The sequence below is a fragment of the Tyto alba genome, unplaced genomic scaffold, assembly GCF_018691265.1.
Source record: "Tyto alba isolate M040663 unplaced genomic scaffold, T.alba_DEE_v4.0 Super-Scaffold_5, whole genome shotgun sequence".
Taxonomy (NCBI): Eukaryota; Metazoa; Chordata; class Aves; order Strigiformes; family Tytonidae; genus Tyto; species Tyto alba.
This window is the reverse complement of record NW_024881326.1, coordinates 1,364,603-1,381,231: the sequence shown is the minus strand read 5'-3', so window position 1 is coordinate 1,381,231 and position 16,629 is coordinate 1,364,603. Positions and strand designations below refer to the sequence as shown.

At 50.3% G+C, this 16,629-nt stretch overlaps 2 protein-coding genes across 2 annotated transcripts; one reads left to right on the top strand and one right to left on the bottom strand.

Annotated features, from left to right (window-relative positions):
• The first annotated feature begins 68 nt into the window (after positions 1-68).
• GLOD5 (glyoxalase domain containing 5) lies at positions 69-6,475 on the top strand. Its single transcript, XM_009966137.3, has 4 exons — positions 69-1,398; positions 3,357-3,507; positions 4,490-4,645; positions 4,858-6,475. The coding sequence occupies exons 1-4, from the start codon at positions 1,187-1,189 to the stop codon at positions 5,008-5,010; spliced, it is 672 nt and encodes a 223-aa protein (XP_009964439.2). The 5' UTR covers positions 69-1,186; the 3' UTR covers positions 5,011-6,475.
• A 3,598-nt stretch (positions 6,476-10,073) lies between these two features.
• LOC104360232 (cis-aconitate decarboxylase-like) lies at positions 10,074-14,721 on the bottom strand. Its single transcript, XM_042807337.1, is given in 6 exon segments — positions 10,074-10,992; positions 11,742-11,947; positions 12,243-12,335; positions 12,517-12,704; positions 14,417-14,486; positions 14,488-14,721. Coding segments are annotated over 6 exon segments (1,710 nt in total).
• Between the last annotated feature and the right edge of the window lie 1,908 nt (positions 14,722-16,629).

Here is a 16,629-nt window from a genome sequence, read left to right as displayed (position 1 = left end):
TTCAGAGCACTGACATCCTCTTCTTTTCTGTTCTTTGATGTTGAGACCGGTGGCAGTCCCTCCGCTGGAGGGTTCTTAGGGACACCACCATGCTGGGCAGGAACAGCCTTTCCCTGAGCTCCAGCTGTGGGGTTTCCACCTCAGCTCTGCCTTCTCCGGTGTGAGTAAACCCACAGGGACCTCCAGGACAAGGAAGACACAAAGGCAGTGTCGCATGACCCAGGATTAGCTTGTCTCACCTACTCAGCCTCACCGTTGCCAGCTGACAGTAGGCAATAACCCATGAAGTAGCTTTGGGGGAAATTCTGTGGGCCAGCTTGGACAATTAGGGGAGAAAAATCCAAAAAAGGTTGTACAAAAAGGATAGAGGCGCTTTGGTTGCTCCTTCCCACAGCGACCCACAGATGTCCTTTCCCTTGACCAGAGGCAAAAAATCATTTTCATCTATTTCCACGTATCAGAAATTTGGGGGTTATTTGGCACGTTGCTGCACACAGTGAAGCGTGGGCAGCTTGGGTCAGAAGGTCTAGGCAGAACAGTTTTAACACAGAATGTCCTGTGCCTTGAACCACTTGCCCGGCAGCTTGAACCACTCACTCCTCTGGAGCCAACTGCCCAGAGAGCTTCAGACCTTTCAAAACTCCATTTTATTTTTGACAGGCTTAGGTTTTGTAGAGGAAGAAAAAGAAAATCTCTAAGTCCGCCTCAGGCCACAGAGAACCCATTTGGACATGTCTGTTTGCAGGAAGAGGTGTCCAAAAAGATGCCCAAAGCTGTGCACATCACATTTCTATTGCTCTTTGCTACATATTGACTGTTAGCATGGCACCTACAGCTCACAAAGCTTTTATTAGTAGGAGCTTGCAGTGCTCCCAGGGACAGCAAGTGCCTAGCAGGGCAATAAGGCCTCAGCATGTAGCACAGTAGAAAATAATCTTGGTGGGAAGGAGGTGAACAGGCACGTTGCCTGCTGCCAGGGAGGTGGGGAGCCTGCTGCAGCTGCTTGCCACAGCTCCTCTTCTCCAGGGATATCTTTGCTTCTTCTCAACAGTAAGTCACCCCAGCCTGAGCACTGAGCTCAACTGTGCGCTTGAATACAGCACATTGACACATCTTTCCATGGCCAGGGGAAAGCTATGTGGCTAAAACAGCCAGACTCCTTTTCTGGGTTTTTTCAAGCAGCTCTATGTCATTGGACTTTGAGGTCCTTTGGGTCAAGGTACGCCTCTGCGAGGAGCAGTGCTCAGAGCTCCTGTTTCTAATCTCATCGGGTTTTTTCCCCCCCTGTTCTGTTGTGACGTTGCTGCTCACACAGCTCAGCTCCGGGCAGCAGCAAGAGGACGGTCATAAGGGAACCACCCGGCACCACCTTGCCCAGCTATTCATCCTCTCTTGCAGGTATTCAACCTATTTTTGCAGCCCGATTTCCTCGCAGTTGTTTGCTGAGGGGCTCGGGTGGGAGGGGAGGGTTGTATCGGCAAGGTTTGCTGGGCAGGAGGTGGGAGCTGCAGGCTGCGACGTGACCTGCAACTTGGAGGAAAGGGCTTTGTAGAGGGTCTGGGACCGGGCTGCTCGGAGCTGAGGTTGTTAAACACCAAACGCCATCTGCAGCAAAAAGGAGCTGTGGCTTTCCATCGCCTCTGTTAACAGCTTCCCTCCGTAACTGGTGCAGTCTCGGGTGCTGCCCCAAGCGAATTCCTCGGGCTGCAGGGAGCAGATGCCCCGGTGAAACCCTGCCTGCTTTTATGCTGACCTTGCTCCCGTGTCAGCGCGGCTTCGAGACCTCTCCTTGAGAGCCATTTCCCACGCACTCTGCCGCAGGAGAGCAATGCCAGAGGACGTGAGCCCAGCCTAAGGGAAAACACCGAGAACCACTGTAAACCCGGACTGCTGAGTCCCCCAGACCCTCACGCTGCACCTCCTTGAACCTCTGGCATCAGCCTCCCCCCCTGCCCGCTGATGACATCCAGCACTTTGAAGGCAAATGTTAAGGCAAAAAGGTGGCTGGTGGTGTGGGCTGTTTTCCTGATTTGTGCCACTTTGCGCTGCGTTAGTGTTGCGAGGGTTTATTTTCCACCTGTTTTGTTTGTTTTCTTTTTTTTTTTTTTATTTTTATCCAAGAGGCAGCAGAATTCAAGCTTCCCTTGCACAGGGGTGTCAATGGAGAAACTGCTGAGGGTCTCAGTGGAGAAACTGCTGAGGGTCTCAGAAGAGTGAATTGATATTTGTATCAGGGTTTGAGGCTTTTTAAGAGCAAGAAGTAAATGTATCTAAGTAAAATGCTGTTACTGATTTGAAGGAAACTTGACTCTATTTGTCATTTGAGGGGCTTGTCAGCCCTCCTAGTTTCCACAGCCAGGTTTTCGGAAAGTACAATCAACCAAACCCAGAAATGAAAACGTCGCAGCCTCCCAGAAATATCATTCAGGCCATCAGGGCCAAATCCATTTCCTTTTCACAGCCTGGTGAAAAGGTGCTCCCAGGCTCCGGGGAGCAGCAGGAAGATTTGCTGCCACTGAGTTAAGCAGCCTGAGCCTGCTTTAAATGTGTGCTGATGATCAGGGGTTCGGGGATCATCAGAGGGTCATCAGAGCAGGATCATCAGGGATACTGAAATATTTACAGCACCGAAATATTTACAGCACTCTTAATTTTCCTAAAACTGATTCTCCCCTGCTAAGCCACCGTGTCCCAGAGCCCTCAGCTGTTCACCCCTTGGGCTGTCACGTTGGTGGCAAGTTCCCATCCTCTTGGTGCTGGTCAGGGCCACAGACCCTATCTTATGGTCCACGGTTTACATCTACGTTATATAGGCACCAGAAGGGATTCTTGTCCCCTTCCTATAAGATAATGGCACAGCCCCTTTCCTTTCAGACCCAGTGCCTCTCTTCTCCAAGGAATATTCTTGCCCCAGAGACATTTCCTACTGCACTGCCAGGGCCCAGCTTGTCTTCACTCCCTGTCTTTGCTCTATCTGGACGTGAAGGAGGTTGGGAGGACACCAGAGAGGGTTGGAGGGAAGCATCACACACACGGTCTATCCTTGGGACACGTGGGCTTTTGTGCATTGGGAGCTCAGCATCTTGGTGACATCAGCCCTCAGCGAGGTCACCCAGTTGGTCCTCCAGATCTGGCCCCAGCCAGGGGCTCTGGCATGCTCAAGTCCCACCAGAGCAAAGTGGGGGTCTGGGGCCCTTCCAGGGAGGAGGATTTATTGCTTCTGTACTTGTGCCACCTGCAGGCCAAATGAAATCGGTTTGATCTCCATTTGCAGTTTCGTTCATGGCTACCGACACCCCTGAGTAGCTGGATGCTCCTAACCTTCATGTTCTGTGGTTTTGCATTCTGGTTCCCAGCCCTGAGATAATGTCCTGGAAGGAGGAGTGTATGAGTCCAACCTCATGCTTCATCCAGCGTCTGGACCACCTTGTGTTGACTGTGAAGAGCATTGAGGACACTGTGGCCTTTTATTCCAAAGTCTTGGGCATGGAGGTGGTGACTTTCAAGGTAACATGGGCCACAGGCTCGGCTTGGGTCTAGCAGACTTGGAGCTGCACTTCTGAGCCAGCGGCTGGTCCTTGTGGATCTCCAGTAGGGTCTCTGGGGCACCTCGTTGGGGTAGGGATGGTAGGACCAGCACAAGCTGCAGGCCATCAAGCTCTGGGTTTCAACAGAGTCAAGCTGTGTCAGAGGAAAGACCAAACCATGCTGCAGAAGGAGGCAAAGTGACAAAGAAGGAAATGTTCTTTGAAAAGCAATTTCTAGGATCGAAGGAGGAGAACCCTCAAACCCACCCATCCTCCAAAGATGTCTGACAGGCTCTTGTTTTGATATTTCCATTGGCAAAGAGAGGAGAAGATGGTTAACATTTTCAGAACAGCCCCAACTCATCTTCTGCCCAACCTTCAGGCCACTGGGTGTACACACTGCACCCTTTTAACCTCCAAACTTATGGCCTTCTCTCCTGACCCACCAGGTCTCATGTCCCAAGGCTACAGGGAGCCGTATTTTGTTCTTTAGCTGGTCACGGGCAGCAGGTCACTGTCCTGCATATCCATGGGGGATCTCAGGACTCAGCTGCCATATGAGCCTGCAGAAATCTCCTTGAGAGACTGCAAAGGAAAGAGATGCCAAAACGTCCTTCCTCACGCCTCATCTTTGTTCCCACAACAGTGTCAGCCTGTGCATTGTTTCTGTGCCTGCTTCACAGGCAGAATGGAGAGTGCCCAAACCCCAAACCTTACATCCTTATGGTTTGGAAGTAGCTGGATGTGGCTGTATGACCTTCTTGGGTCACTCCACATCTCGAAGACTTTCATGGGAGCCTTGCAGTGGTCAGTTCTCATCTTGGGTTGTCACAGCAAGAGCCCAGAGTTAGCAGGACTGTAGCCAGGTCCCCAAGATTTTTAGGACTACACAGGTGAGCGGATGCTGAAGGGTTCCAGCCCAGTAATTCTCATTGCACTCTGATTCTTTTCTTTGGGGACAGGGAAATCGCAAAGCTTTACATTTTGGCAACCAGAAGTTTAACTTGCATGAGGTTGGAAAGGAGTTTGAACCCAAGGCTCGGTGCCCGGTCCCCGGCTCTGCAGATATCTGCCTTATCACACAAGTGCCCCTGGACCAGCTGCTGGATCATGTGAAGGTGAGGAAGGCATAGAGTGTCCACAGGGCACTGTGACCCCCAGAGCCATCAAGCCAGCGCCTCCCAAGTGACACTTTCAGGGTCTGTGTTTTGGGGAATGTCAGGATTGCCTCATCCAACACCTCACGTTGTCAAGGCTGGGGGGAAGAGTGCACATCGCCCTGATAAGAATACCTTAAACATGAAACCCCTGCTCTTATGTCTCCTCCCAGGCCTGTGGGGTGATGATTGAAGAAGGTCCCGTGGCCAGAACTGGTGCTGTGGGTCCAGTAACATCCATCTACTTCCGAGATCCTGATGAGAACCTGGTCGAGGTTGCCAGGTACCGCACAGAGGCTACTGCAGTCAGCGGAGGGCAACCCTAACCACCACCCGTACCCTGCCTGTGTCCCGGCAGCAGACAGAATGCAGAGGCCAGGCTTTCGGTGGCTGCTTTACAGGTTCAAGCTTTGATTTTTGCAAACCTAGGACAAAGCCTCAAATCCCAGCCATAAAAGTAGGGCTGCATGAACCTCGAGAGATTTCCCAAGGCAGCCTGCTCAGCTCTCACCCCTGGGTGTGAATCCTACTTTTATAAATCACCATCAACGGAGACTTGACGACCCTCTTGGAAGATCTGTCCTGCTGCTGCTGCACTGATCTTGTTGGGACATTTTTCCTAATGTCTGACACTCCTTTTACTGCAGTTGAAACCCCTCATTTCTACACTGTCCACCATGAACACAAAAGAACCTCATCACAGGCACTTTTACACAGCTGAAGATTTCCATCTCCCTTCCTCTCCATCCGCCTGCTTGGCTTGACTCAGGCTGGCTGGCACTGGTAGATCTCACATCAAGCTGGTGGTGACTGCTGCAACCCACTCCCTGCCTGGCAACTGGGAACTCGGCCTCGGTGTCTGACACGCAACGTGCTCCTGAGGCTGAAGCTCCGTGCCTCCTACTCAACTCTGCATAAATAGTTACAGGGTTCCTGTCACCTGGGATGGGAAAATGCAGAGATGAGATGGCTGCGTGGAGGGGAGAGGGTCTAAAGTCAGTGAGGTCACCCAGATTTATGCAGGGAGGAGGGGGAAATAAGGTGCTGAGAAGACACTGGCATCAGGCAGAACACATTGGCACCCCTTGCAGCCCAGTCTGCTTGCCCTGTTTTCCCAGTAAGGCAACAACAGGACTTTGCTCCGGCCCCTGCACCAGCTGCCTGTGTCTGGCCTGCAGATCCCGCTGCCAAGGGAAGGATGCAGCCTTGTGCTGCACCTGGAGGGGTTTGCTCCTCCTTTCCATCCCCAAGCATGACACTTTCCTGTGGACTCTCTCTCTCAGTCATTCATTTTTGGCCCAGCAGCCTCCTTACAAAACTTGACACACACACACCCCCCCACCTTGGCAACATGTCCAGAGCTTGGAAGATCCTCTGGACCAGGGAGACTAAGGCCAACACTCTCGCCTTCCTCTACCCAGAAGAGGCATCCAGAGCTGCTCCAGGATGGTGCGGAGGGATGCAGGACTCATCCCCCTGAGGAAGGTTTGTCAGCAGAGCTGGGGCAGGGCTCCACCGCAGCACAGTCTGCTTGGACTCCGGCGGCCCTCCGTTACTTCTGGGACTGTCCCCTGCTTTCTGCTTTCTTGAATTATTTAAAAAGCAATTCCTCAATCATTTAAAAAGCATAAAACAATAAAGAAGGACTCGGGGTTTTTCAAGGAGAGCAGTTCCCCAGCTGGCCACACTGCGGTAGCAATGTTATCATCACAGAAACGGCACTGGAAGGCAGAGAGGACTCTTCTGACCTCTACAGTCAAATTCATCCCTAAAATTGAAATAATCCCTGAATTCTACTATTTTTTTTTTCTGCTGGGGTTTTGTGGGAAATCCAAAACTCTCCATGGTGCGAAAAAAATGCAAAGCCCTAAAAAAATTCAGATTATCAAAACCTTGTGCTGGTGGTGGCCGTAGGGACAAAAGCTGCTTCCAGCACGAGGTGTGGGAACTAAAGAGCTGCTGTGGCCAAAAGCCACAGACATCTCCTAACCTTCACCTCATGAGCACAGCCCCAGGAGGGGATCCCCAGGGAGGGATGCCAGGAAGGACCTCAGGAGGGACCCCCAGGGAGGGACATCAGAGAAGGACCCCAGGGGGGGACCCCAGGAGGGACCCCAGGGAAGGACCCCAGGGAGGGACCCCAAGAAGGGACCCCCAGGGAAGGACCCCAGGGCAGGACCCCAGAAGGGATCCCCAGGGTGGGACCCCCAGGGAAGGACCCCAGGGTAGGAACCAGGGTGGGACCCCAGGAGGGACCCCAAGAAAGGACCCCCAGGGTAGGACCCCAGGAAAGGACCCCAGGGTGGAAACCAGGGTGGGACCCCAGGAGGGACCCCAGGATGGGCCCCAAGAAGGAACCCCCAGGGAGGCACCCCAGGAGGGACCCCCAGGGTGGGACCCCCAGGGCGAGACCCAAGGAGGGACCCCAGGAAGGACGCCAGGAGGGACCCCTAGAAGGGACCCCCAGGGAGGGACCCCAAGAGGGACCCCAGGAAAGGACCCCAGGCTGGGAGCCCAGGGAGGGATCCCATAGGGAGGGACCCCAGGAGGGACCCCCCGAGCGGAGCCCCCGTGGTTGCGGAGCCCCGCGGCTGCTCTCCAGGGTGCTGAGGGCCCGCCCAGCCCCTCTTAATTGCCTAGGAGCCCAATTAATTTCTGGGATTGTAGTTACGGATTGATCACTAACACGGATCCTGCCCTCCTCTGCACTGCAAGTGCCCTTTCAGTCACTGAGCTTGCTACTGTGAACATGTTTGTGGGGAAATGGTTCCTTTTCTTAATTTTAAGTGGCATTTAGCTTGGAACACCAGTAGAAAGAAGGACAACGGCTCTTTTTTTTATTCAGCCTGAGAGAAGTTAAGGACTATGGTGGCACCATATTAATCGCTGAATACTCTCAGTGTCACACAAGCTGCTCTATATTTTTCACAGGCCGTTTTTTTCCTTGGCTCTTTTAAGGACTTGCTTCCCTTGCCAGGGGTTTGGGCCTCCTAATTAGTTAAGGATATGAAGCATTTGCTGTTTGAAACTGGAAATAATGAGCGAGACACTTTCCTGGGCTGGGATACTGGAGGCATTTTCAGGTTCCTAGCCTCTTAGAGGTAATACCATGAAAGAAAAAAAAGCTCAGGTATTCTTTTAGCTCCTAGATACTCTGGAAGAGCCACTTGCTGCTTCAACTGATAAGGGGCCCAATGGATGGAAAATCAGACCCTACCAGCCTTCCTGTGCCTTCCCTTCTTAATTTTACACATCATCTGCTGAAAGGTATCAGGGTTGCATCTGATGGGACAGCCAAGACATGAACGAGGTTTAGAAGGTTTTCTGGACCTCAGGGAAAAAATGTAGCCTGAAACCTAATGGAAAAGCTCTTTTTTTCTGCTGCAGAACCAACAGGTAAAAGGTGCTAGTTCCCTCCTGTCTAGCTTCACTGCTACACGGCATCACTGCAGAGTGGGGCAGAAGGCATGGAGATGAGAGCGTTGGAGCAAATGTTAGGACACTGATAATCCACTGAGATGCACAGTTCCCTCCACTGAAACCCAGCTCGGCTCTGTCACACACATTGATTCCCTTGACAAATGTTGAGCTAATGGCTGACTTGGAAGGCATTGGCTCTGTGGGTTTCCAGTTCATTGGGCTGTGAAACATGGAATAACGTTTTTTGGTGGACTCACACCTGACTCGAACCGCGGGAAACTAGAAGCTTGTCATGGAAATTTAGCAAGTATTTGAAATCTGTTCCTTAATGGAGAAATACTGGGTAACTTCTCTTTGTTGAGAGGTTGCATTTAACCACAGCCAGGCCTTGCTGGTTAATAGCTATTGTTCTCACCTGGAAAAACAGCCTGTAAGGCTCAATGTAAATATATGACTTTGGAGGAATCACTGGCCAGAGGCAAGCCTATTAGCCGCCTTGTCCTAGTCTCTTCTGTGTTCCCCATCCATTGGACAAGCCTCTGTATTGCATATGTTCAGATTAAAACTGAAAACATGATGGTCTACTTAATATAGCATTAAATCCTTATGCAGAAAATGAATTTACTTCAGTTCTTTATTCAGACAGATTAATATGTCGGACAGTATGAGAGGGTGGATTAACAAAGTGGGCAAACAGTTTTGCTCTGCCTGGGAAGTTTTCTGCATAGACCACTACCAGCAAGCTGAAAAGGAACCAGCCCACATTCCTTCTTGCCTGTCTAGTCCCATCTGGGTCCCCCTTGCAGAGGGCAACCCTCACTTCCACAACAGATTCTGTACCTACAGCGTGATCATCTTGGAAACATTTGGATCATCAATCACAGTATTGGTTTAATGTACAGAGGAGTATTGCGTAGTTCTCCGTCTCAGTGTTCAGAAACGCGGGGTAAGAACGCTTTTCAGTGAACAGCTACTCAGGAGCACAAGTACCGATTTCACCCCAGCTGGAAAGAAGAGTGAAGAACCGAGCCTCAGCAAGTTTTCCCGCCTCCCAGGGGAGAGAAACAGGAATTTCCCAATGTGAGTCACGGCGTGCGTGAGCCCAAGTCACCATCCAGAGGTGCCCCCCTCTGCAGAGACTCTAGAGACACCTCCGGGGAGCCAGCTCCCAACCGGCGCCTGGGCTGACGTGGCCCAGCCCCAGGACTGGCAGCCACCACCTCCCCGGAGGCGTAGCACCCAGGTGTGGGACTGATGTAGGGTTCCTCGCCTGCCAGTCGCCTTTCATTCAGAGGACATACGGGTTTAAAGAGTCCTTGAACCATCCCTTGGACACGGAGAAGCGACAAGCACTTCCCAAGTGCTGGGGGAAAGGGGAGGCTTTTGCTGGAAAAGAAAAAAAAAAAAAAAAAAAAAAAAAATCCTTCTCTGCCTGAGAGTTTTGCAGGCGGGGCTGTTTACAGTAACTGATAGGTTTTTCATCTGGCCAGCATGACTAACCACGATCTGAAAATTGCCCAGAAGAGCACAAAGGAAAGCACACATTTTACAGCTGAATCTCATCTTCTTCTCAGACTCAGCAGTTAGGCATTCTGCACAGAAAAAAAAAAAAAAAAAAAAATTGAATACAGCGTTAAAAAATATCTAGACACAGTTCCTTCTGGGGAACCGGCTCCCAGATGATGCCCCAGGATTCTCATAGGTTTCCACGGGATTTTTTTTGTATTTGTGGTGGCCTTTCAGCTATTCAGACAGCATCAACCATGAGTTGAAATTTAACCTGTGTACTAATTACTGACACAGACTCACCTCCTGCCTCATGGGCACCTTTGGTATTAAAGCGTCTACTTTGACTTCAAGGGCTGGGAACTTTCCTGCCATTGGAAATTCAATAGTAAAGCACCAATGAAGAAAGGAATGAGAGTTGCACCGAGACCAGTCCCTTACCAAAACCCCACTTGCTGTTCCCTCACAGGCTGCAGGCCAGCTGGGAACTATCTGACAGATCCTCCAGGTTGTCCACCATAGTGATGATGGTTTCTATTTTTTCTTCTGGAAGCACATGAGAGGCGTTGGATCGAAACTTCTTCAGGAGCGATTCTTTGCTCAGAGGTTTCCTCCAGTGCCCATAGAAAGTGTCACATTTGCCTGTCAGGACATCCCCGCTGTGCAGGAGCAGCGCCACCTCGCCATACATCTTGTCAAAGTTGGCCACGTTATCTTCAGGGTGTTCCACCACCACTTTGTCCAGCAGCTCCCTCAGCTCCTGCCGGTGGATGCTGCCCTCTGTGAAGGAGCTGAGGCCCACCTCACCATCCAGCAGAGCCGTACAGGCATTGAATTGGAAGGAGTGTCTAGCCTGGTGTTCAGAGCTGGGGAAGGGCCGATTGATGTACTTCGACACTGGGATCTTCAGCACGATGGTGCGGATCAAAGAGGGAGAGAAAGAACCTGCGTAGTTGATGAAGAGGTTCCGGACAGACAAGGCAGCATCCACCACCCAGTGCATCCCCAGGTGGGCTGGAAAACGCTTGAAAGCAATATCCTGCTTCTCCAAGAGGAACTCGTGATGCTCGCTTGGTGCGGACAGTGGTTTGGGTTGATAGACGCTGTAGAAAACGCTGAATCCAGAGCAACCGGGGATCTCATCCAGAATTAAGGGGTTCGCCTCCATCCCTCGGGCGGCCAGCAGTGCCGCTTCGAAGCCCAGGCGGGTGGCATTTCCGATATGCAGTGGCTTGGCTTGGGTGGCAGCGTTCGCCATGGGTGCCCCTGCGAGCGACGCGGCGATGCCCAAAGCGTGGGCGCACTGGGCCGGGCTGAGAGAGAGCAGCTTCGCGGTGGCCGCAGCACTGCCCATGGTACCGACCACCGAGGGAGGGTGGAACCTGGAGGGGGAATTGCAGCTATGAGCGCCCCTGCCTGCTCGGCACGGGGAGCACCCGGGCACCTCCCCTACCAGACCTGCCCGTGGGCCTGGGAATGAGCTGCCAAGTCAGTCAGTGGAAACCCCTCCTGGCTCTGATGCAGCTGGGGTTCACCTGACTCAACGCTCAGCCGTCTGAAAACTAAGCATCTACTTGAAACTTCATTGGAGGCAGCAGAGTGAGCTCAGCATCTCCAGAAAGCAATTTTTACTTTTCTCAAAGAGTCGGTGGCATAGCCTGTGTCCGTACAGCCAAACTTTCTCCCCCCAGACGAATAAGGTGGGCTCATGCAACGTGCCCAAGGGTAACAGTTCCTGAGTGATGCCATCCCTTGGACCACACCGGTGCACTGCCCGGTGAATGGTAGTTGGCACAATCAGAAATTACGCCAGGGACTGTGCCCACAATTAAGCTGTCTGCGTGGCTGTGGGCCGCTGCCTGTCCTGTGCTCTTGCTCTGGTTAATTTAGATGACGACACTGCAGTCTCAGTGGTCGTCCTCTGGATGGTTATTTTTGAGGCAAGGTCTCTGGAGGTCACCCAATGAATACGTGGCGCCTCATCAGCTCTGGCAGACCTGGCATTTGGCTCTCAGTAGGGATTTACCCTGATCCTGAGTTCAGCTGAACTTAAACCAACATTTTGGAACCCTGAGGAGGCCTGTTAACAGACTCACCAACCCTCTTCCCACTCGGTGAAGAAAAGGTTTACCTTTTTGGAATGTTGTGAGCCTCGGTGGAGAAATGCATGAGCCTTCCTTGCACTTCCAGGCCCACATTAAAGGCCAGCAGGAAATCCATGCCACTGGGTTTGGTGCTTGGAGGTAGCATCTGGGAAGCTGCCAGAAGAGCTGGCAGAACAGCCCCTGACGGGTGAGTAGCAGGGTGCCAGGTATCATCGAAGTCCATGGAGTGAGTCTGCCAGAGAAACGGAGATAAGGACGTGCTGGCGTGGGGAGCTGGAAGCTGAGGGAGGTAGGGGTCCTTGCTGGGATTGCCGAGGCCACGTCTGCGACAACATCCTCCCAGTCACCTGGTGTTCCCCAGGGTGGCTCTTTGGTCCCTCTAAAAGCGGTGCGCAAGGCTGCAGAGGAGCCCGCGCCCTCTTGTCCCCCCATTACCCCTCCCAGTCACCCGCCTGCTTCCTGTAACACTAACTGGTGTCTTTGGAGGCACCACAAAGCAGAGCTTCTCCTGGACGAGCCTGCCTTACCGCAACTCCGTTGGTGAACGCAGCCAGCGTTGGGGAGAGCTTTATGCCTGGCTTGCCGTAGACAGAGCTCACGGCAACGGAGGAGTACAGCTCCTGTGAAAGGGAGGGAAATTCAGGTGAGGACCTCGAGGCAAGCAGTGGTCGCGTGATGCTGGAAGACCCCTCTACTGCAAGGCGAAAGTCCCGCGTCAGCCATGAAATAAGGCGTTGGTTGTGGCGGGGGGTGTCAGGGTGGGGACCAGGTAACTGCGCGGCGTTATGGGGCTGTTCCTACCCGGCAGTACCGCAGAGCGATGTCGAACACACGCGTCGTGCTGCCCACGAGGCCAACCCCAATGCTGTCGAGGATCATCCTCTTGCTTCGGTGACAGACGGTCTCGGACAAGTGCTCGGGTCGAACTCCGTGGATGAAGGAGGCGAAGCTGCCGGTCACGGTCTCCTCTGGAGCACTCCTGGCCACCACTGCAGCACCGAGAGAGAGGGGAGGGGGTAAAGACACACGCGGGCCACGTGCCGGCAGCTCACAAGCCTTCGCTCTCCGGTCACACTGAATTTGCTGAAGGGCAAAGGCAGCTTTGCTGAAAGGCAAAGGGAGAGCGCGGGATGTGCTCAGCGTGTCCCTTGGGTCAGGTGGCTGCACAGAGCCCTACGGAGCTGGGAGGTGATGTTCAGCTTCCCTGTGCTGTCCCAGGCTGTGAGCCTCTCCCTGAGAATGTCATTTGGGCCCAGAGACCCATCCCGGGGCTTCAGGTGCTTGGTGAGGTCTAGGAGAGGAGCACCACTGCTCCAGGCTCCCTCTATAGACAGTGGAGAGATGCTCCCGGAGAGGGGATCAGCATCTTCTCGGAGGGGAAGGTGCCATTTCTCCCTCATCGCCAGCACAAGGAGCCCAAGACGAGCGGGCTGGTGTGAATCCTGTCCCCCTCCGTGGGTTTTCAAGGGTCAGCAGCACGTCCTGTCTCCTACTGATTTCACCTGCTGTGAGGATTGCTCCGGGCACCTCCTGGGGTGGCTTCAAGAAGGTTCAAGAGAAGCAGTTTCGGGGCTCAGCCACATCCCCCCGCCCTGGGTGTCAAGCAACCGTATTTTGGGGGGGTCAATACAAATTATGTCCCTTTAGCTGGAGAAAAGGCAGAGCTGGTATCCTGCTACATCACCTGTGGTGCCTTCTTGGGAATGGATCACATAACCCCAAAACTTCCTATAGCTTCCGTTATGTTTTGGCAAGCAGGACTAGACCCAAAACCTGTATATATCCAGAAGTTTGGTCCTACAGGGCTCTGAGGTGTCTTGGCTCAGCCAGCAAATCTCTTAAACCCTATGCACTCAAAAGGATGATGGTGCTTAAAAAAAAAAAAAAAAAAAATAAATTCCTCTGTGTGTTCTTTCATAGTTGAGCTTGGCATATCAGAGGATTAAGCCTGTGCTTTGGAAGGGGACTAAGCCAGAACATCTCCTGAGCTTGGTGCTTGAAGGAAAGTTTTTCCTGTCTCTGAAAACACCTTTGCCGGTAGACAAGAAGCAACACATCGAGTTCCCAAGGCAAAATTGGCGCCTGTATTTGTGACCTGTAAGACCTGGGCAGAGAGCACAAACTACTGGCACTTTTGGCTTTGGAGGTCTCCATTTCTATATTTTTGGAGGTGTTAAAATTCAGTGGAAAATGTCCAATTTGGGACCATTGTGCTTTTTAATTTCAGTGACAAATTGCTTTGTTTTGATGATTTTATAATTCATAGAGTTATAATTATTATGACCCGTTATAATATAATTTTGAGAGTGCATGTGAGATCAGGAAAACTATGAAATTCAATATAGCTAACATTTGCATGATTGCAAATCAATACATATATATATATATACACACACGTATATAGGTATGTGGGGGGTACACACAGCCATGCACACAGATGAAAGACGGCATTAATGTGCAAATGAAACTAATCACATGAAAAAGTCAAGATGAGTGAAGCAAGAAGATAAAAATACTTTGCTTCAACATCTCACAGGAAACCTCATCAAAATCAGCGGGTACACATGACACTTTATTTTTTTAAACAGAAAATATCCCAATTAAAAAAAAATGACCATTCCCTAATTTCACTAGCTTGTATTCATTCTTAAATGTCATGTCTACTGACTCACAGTTTGCTTGCAAATGTATTTGGACTCACCTAGAGCCTTGGAGTCTAAAAACCACTTGGAAACACAGCTGAGAATGTCATCATTGCTGTGACTCACTGAAATAAAATTCATCCCTTGCAGCGGCTCTGTGAAATATATTGCTATAGGAATCTGTAACACTCAGCAGTTTGGAAACCCTCTGCTGACAAAAATCCGTGTCCTCTCTGTGGACTCGGAGAGCATCTTCAGTATAGCACAAACGCAAGCACCAACGCCCTCGAGGAGAAGGAAACAGTGAAGTCAAAGTAGATTGGAGAGGCTGGAGGAAAATCTGCTCGAGTCACACTGCACCCATAAAATTCTGATTGCTTCCTTCCCGTAATCAAATGCTCTTTGTCGCTTTTCAGTAGGCAGCGATATTTTTTAACCCTTCAGTTAAAAACATTTCATGACTCCAGCGTTTTTGTCCTGGTACGGCAGCTGTGCTGCAGAACTTAATAAAAAAAAAAAAAAAAAGACTGTCCAAGACCAAATAGATCTGTGCGGATTATTGTTGTTGTTGTTATTATTATTTGTCTTGTTCTTAAGTGTTCATTAAGTAACATTAATTGCACTTATTGTATTAATAACACATTTAAAAATAAGTTAATAGACAAACTTGCAACAGACCAAGTGGCTACACAGCAAAAGTCTGCTTAATTTGTTCGAAGCAGAGAAGCTGTAGATGTCCAGTGCTGGAGAAGACACACACTGTCTGTGAGACACAGAGAATGATCCGTGAATCACTTCAAGCAATGCTAATAGCAAGATCAGATGATTTAAAGAAGTAATGACAGTCGGAGGAGTTAAAGATCTGAGCAATCCAATGACAGCTACAATTTAAATATCTTACATTTACGGTCAAAGAGTAGGAATTTGGAAAGTCTGGTTCTAAATCAGTTAAAGTTTCTGGTTTAGTGCAGGACTAGCAATCAACATTTTTACCACTTCTTACTTTTCTCCTTGTTCTTTAGAAACAGAGAGCAATAATCGGCACAAATCCCCCCGAACATGCCTTTTCTTCCACTAATTTGAGCAGTTTATCTCAGCACGCCTAGCCCAGTACACCTTTTTTTTTTTTTTTTTTTTTTTTTTTAAAGTAATGACATGATTATTTTGGGATGCTCTTTCAAAAAGGATAGGGAATGCTGTTCTGCAGAGAGATACAAACCATGAGCAGCAGTTTTGTGAACTTGCCGGGAACTTGCCAAGAACTTCTGGGATTTCTACAGTAAAGACAGAGAAAGAACATTTGTCACCTAAGCTGCTTGGGCTTTTTCAGAGCCGTTTTGCTGGTTGTGCCTCTAACACGGCATTGTAAGACACTCACAGATCAAACGAGTGGATAAAACTAACTACATATTTAAAGGAGAAAAAAAAAAAAAAAATTTTTCCAAAGCTCAGTCCCGCAGGGATGCCAAGAATAGCCAGGGAAATAAAGCAATACAGTAGAAGGGGCAGCACAGGCTTTTCAGACCTACCATGAAATCCGCTTACGGCTGCGAGTAGGACCGGCTCAGAGTGGACACGAGGAGAGAAAAAAAAAAAAAAAAAAAAACAAAAACACACAGCACATCCCAAAAATAACAACCCCCCCCCGCCGTGGCACCGTACAAAACACATTTGGGACACATAAAAGCAACAGGCAGGGAAGGAACAGGTTAGTAACTGTGGATAAAGTGTCTGTGAAAACCATCTGATTTTGTTAGTATTGGGGCAGGTTCCCATTTAATGTCACGACAATTTGGAGCAGTGGAGGAACCGCCCGGAAAACGACTTCACCTCCTTAAAGTGAGAAAGGAAAGATCAGAGATGAATAGATTTTGTACTCAAAATAGTAGTTACCTGTAAGGTTAAGTAGACCATGCTGGTGGCTGTTACCACTGCTTAATCCCCAGCTCTGCACTGCTCTATTCAAGGGATGGGAGAGGTGTCTGTCTGAAAGGTGCTTTGGTGTCAGGCTTTATATATGCTTCTGAAAGGCAATTTGCTTTTTTGTTTTTTTGCAACTGAATTTCAAGTGTGATGACATCAGCCCCTGGGGACTGAGAGGGTGGGGGGAATAGATGAGGAGGGGTGGTTTTTCTCTGCTGAACAGAAGGGAAACCCCCCTGGTTTCAGGAAATAAAAAAAAAAAAAGATTTAAGACAATAACTGACAAAGTTCAAGGAAATTCCTGTCTCCAAAATGCGACAGGTGCCAGTATGTGAAGCAACTGGCCCCA